This window comes from Empidonax traillii, unplaced genomic scaffold, assembly GCF_003031625.1.
Source record: "Empidonax traillii isolate 1590-97213 ecotype Southwest subspecies unplaced genomic scaffold, ASM303162v1 scaffold1413:size212259, whole genome shotgun sequence".
NCBI lineage: Eukaryota > Metazoa > Chordata > Aves > Passeriformes > Tyrannidae > Empidonax > Empidonax traillii.
The window spans coordinates 752-4530 of record NW_020956606.1 but is presented as its reverse complement, the minus strand read 5'-3'; the positions used below and the strand labels follow the sequence as shown (position 1 = coordinate 4530).

Here is a 3779-nt window from a genome sequence, read left to right as displayed (position 1 = left end):
AGGATGAGGTCAGCTTCCAGACCGTGTACCACTACTACAGCCGCATGGCCAACTATCGCAACACGAGCGAGATCCCCATGGTCCTGGTGGGGACACAGGGTAAGGGCAGCCTGCATTCCCAGGGCTGCTTTTCTGACCACAGAGGCTCCTTTTTGGCAGGGCCGGGGCATCGTGAGAGGGCTGGTTTGAAGTGGGAGACAAATGTCCCGGCTGCACTCTGGGAGACGAGGTGTGGGGCTTCAGCAGGGATGAGAGAGGGGGGGGATTTAGGTCAGATATTGGAAGGAATTCTTCCCTGGGAGGGTGGGGAGGCCCTGGCACAGGTTGCCCAGAGAAGCTGTGGCTGCCCCTGGATCCCTGGAAGTGTCCAAGGCCAGGTTGGAGCACCCTGGGCTGGTGGAAGGTGTCCCTGCCTGTAGCAGGGGGTGGGACGGGATGAGATTTAAGGTCCCTTCCAACCCAAGCTGTTCCACGATGTTATGACTTACAAGGAGATTTTAAATAGTATTTTCAGTGCTTGCTGGTGACAGTGGTTTTCACGCTCAGCAGGGAGATGCTCGTGTTGAATTTGGACAGGTGCATCAGTTGTGTAACGAAGGTCTGAAGTCCATTTTCCCTGTGCTTGGCAGTCTAGAAGTGTTCAGCACCTTGGCGTTGCTAAGAGGCAAACGGGCCAGGGGTGGAAAACCTCCATCAGCACGTTGGGAAGCAGAACTGAACCGTGTCCCCATGCAGTGCCTCCAGGAGGCCTCTGCGTATCAAACACAAATGCAGCTTTTTTTGCCACCTGAGACACGCCCTCCCCCAGTATTTTCCTAAATTTCTTCTGGAGCAGCAGCAGCTGCTAACCACAGCTGTCCTACAGGGAAATGTGGTGTGGGAGTGGTACTTAACAATCTTTCAATATCTTTGGCATTTGAGTTGTCTCTGCCTTGCTTTGCCAGCGCATCCCTTGCTATGTCACCAGTTTCCCGCGCTGTGGTTGGCTTGCTGCGTGGAGTAGACACTCAGGAGTTGATCACAGAATCATGGAATTCCTAGGGTTGGAAAAGCCCACTAAGATCATTGAGTCCAACCCTTAACCCAGCACTGCCAAGGCCACCGCTAACCTGTGTCCCCAAGTTTGTTGATCACCTCCAGGGACGGAGCTTGTGCCAGAGATCAACAACCCTTTTGGTGAAATAATCCCCCTAATATCCAACCTGAACCTCCCCTGGCACAGCCTGAGGCAGATTCCTCTCATCCTGTTCCTTGGGAGCAGAGCCTGACCCCCACCTGTCTCCACCCAGCTCCTCGCTCCCGCTGGAAGATCTTTCCCAGTGTGTCATCGAGTTGCTGTGCTGTGTTAGAGGGAGAACAACACAAGTGCCAGGAGTTGTTCTGGTGTGCTCAGCTTTGGCCAGCTTCCTCTCTGCTCTGTGCCAGTTGGGTTTGGCGGTGGGGAAGCCTTTTTGCTGCTTTCTCAGCTCATTTTCAGCCAGCTCTGTGGTCGGGGAGCGGTTTGCCTTGCCCTGCCTCCCGCGGAGCGGGACGGCCTGGAGGGAGCAATCCCAACCCGGCTGTAGGGTGGAAACAGATGATGGGAAGTGAAAGGGGAAGCGGGGACACAAAAAGCAGCCTCAGGACGGCAGAACCCACGGCAAAAAGCAGAAAGGAGCTGCTTTGAAGGGCCGCGCTGTCGGCTTGGAACTGGAGCTGAAAAGGCGAGGGGGAAACGTTTCTCTTGAGCTGTTTTGTTTTGTGCCCTGCTGGCACCTTGGGGGATGGTTTCCCATCTCCTTCCCGTTATTACCAGAAAGGAATTTGTGGTTTGTTTTTTTTTTTTTTTAAAAAGTCACTTTCTGTTGCAGCACTGATGCAAAGGGCGTTTTTCAAAATGGGGCTAATTCTGGGAGCAAGAAGCATCAGGACAAAATACAGCTTTTTGGCTGTCTTTGGCAGTCAAACGGTGCAGTGCAACATATGAAATATATTTGAAATACACCTATTTGGTATCATGGAGTTACAGAATGGTTTGGGTGGGAGGGGATCTTAAAGATAATCTCATTCCAACCCCCTGCCACGGGCAGGGACACACCTTCCACTATCCCAGGTTGCTCCAAGCCTGGACTTCTTGGGTTTGACTGGTATTGTTGAAATGTGACGTGAGATGAAATCTCTCCCAAATGCTGGCATTTGCCTGATGATTGCAGATGTTTTTCCCTGACTTCTGAGGCCAGTTCAGTGCCGCAGCCTGACCAGAACAGCAAGGCAAACTTTTCCAAGCCCTGAGTGTTCCTTATCAGTTCCTTTCTGGTCAAATGTTGTCAGCGCCCTCTGCTGAAAAAAAAAAAGAGAGAGTGTTACTTTTCCAAATATCTGCCTTATTTGTGGGAGTTGGATCTGACGAGAAGGCAGTGATGACACCACCTGAGGTACGGTCCTGCCATGCCCAGGGCCAAGCCCCAAACACAGCGTTGCAACAGGCACTGAATTCCTGCTTGGGCACCTTCCACCAGCCCAGGTTGTTCCAAGCCCTGTCCAGTCTGGCCTTGGACACTTCCAGGGAAGGGGCAACTTCAGTAGATATGTCTATTTTTACTTCAATTGTAATACAACAGCACTTTTTTAATTGCCTCTCCCGAAAATGTTCTGTTTCTTAAAAGCACATCGTGTTTTGTGCTTCACGTTCCAGTTACTTGTCAGGGACTGATATTTACAGGAGGCCTGACAATCATTTGACATGTTTGCAGTAATCACCCACTTGTTTTGCTAAGTATGTTTTTACATCAGATCTCAAGCTATTTCCCTTGACTGTGTATTTTTTTGCAGCTGCCGACCTAAATATATATATTCAAGGTAAACAAGAAAAGCACTGGACGTTTTTCCCCTGGTTGTTAGAATCAGCATGCTGGTGATTTTAGTAAGGAGGTGTAAAATAAGTGATGTTCACACCTGTTGTCTCTAAAAATCATGAAATTCTCACGCTTTGTACTTTGAATTCGTTGTTTGGGGTGCTGGTCGTTACAAGAGGAAACAGCCTCCAGCTGTGCCAGGGGAGGTTCAGATTGGACATCAGGGGAAATTTCTTCGTGGAGAGGGTTGCAAAGCATTGGAAGGGGCTGCCCAGAGCTGTAGTGCAGTCACTCTCCCTGAAAGGCTTCCAAAAAACGTGTGGATGTGGCACTTAGGGATATGGTTCAGTGGTGACCGTGGTGGTGGTGCTGTGCTGATGGTTGGACCCGATGAACTTTAAAGGTCTTTTCCCACCTTAAGGATTCTGTTTTGAGGTGATATTTAATCCACATCTTTCCCTGCCGTTGCTGCAGATGCCATAAGCTCCACCAACCCCCGGGTCATCGACGATGCCAGGGCGAGGAAGCTGTCGAACGACCTCAAGAGATGCACCTACTACGAGACCTGTGCCACGTACGGGCTCAACGTGGAGAGAGTCTTCCATGACGGTACACGAGGCCTTTTTCACCCACTATAGCACTCAGTTCTTAAATAACCCCCTGTGTCTGATGGCTCAGGAACTGCCCTGTTTGCCAAGCATTCATTCATATTTAAGTGCTTGCTTCTCCACGAGCGCTAAATCAAACCAAAGAAAACTTCGTTTTCTTTGGTTTGATTTAGCGCTCGTGGAGAAGCTCTTTGTGCAGAGTAGTTGAAAATTAAATTGCATGTTTGAGTACCGTGGTATTCGTGGGGTGATAGAAGTTGGGAGGTAGATATTTGGCTTTGAACTGTCAAGAAGTTGGACTGGAAATTGGGAAGAAGATCCTCAAGTTGGAGCTCTG

The 3779-nt window shown here is 50.0% G+C and overlaps 1 protein-coding gene across 1 annotated transcript in view; it reads left to right on the top strand.

The window, feature by feature from the left end:
* Positions 1–3472, top strand: part of LOC114069982 (arf-GAP with GTPase, ANK repeat and PH domain-containing protein 2-like) — a 52376-nt gene extending 48904 nt beyond the window's left edge. Inside the window, exon 7 of the mRNA XM_027907153.1 lies at positions 3309–3472. Coding sequence (XP_027762954.1) covers positions 3309–3472 — 164 coding nt within the window. The remainder of the gene's footprint in view (positions 1–3308) is intronic.
* Positions 3473–3779: the final 307 nt, after the last annotated feature.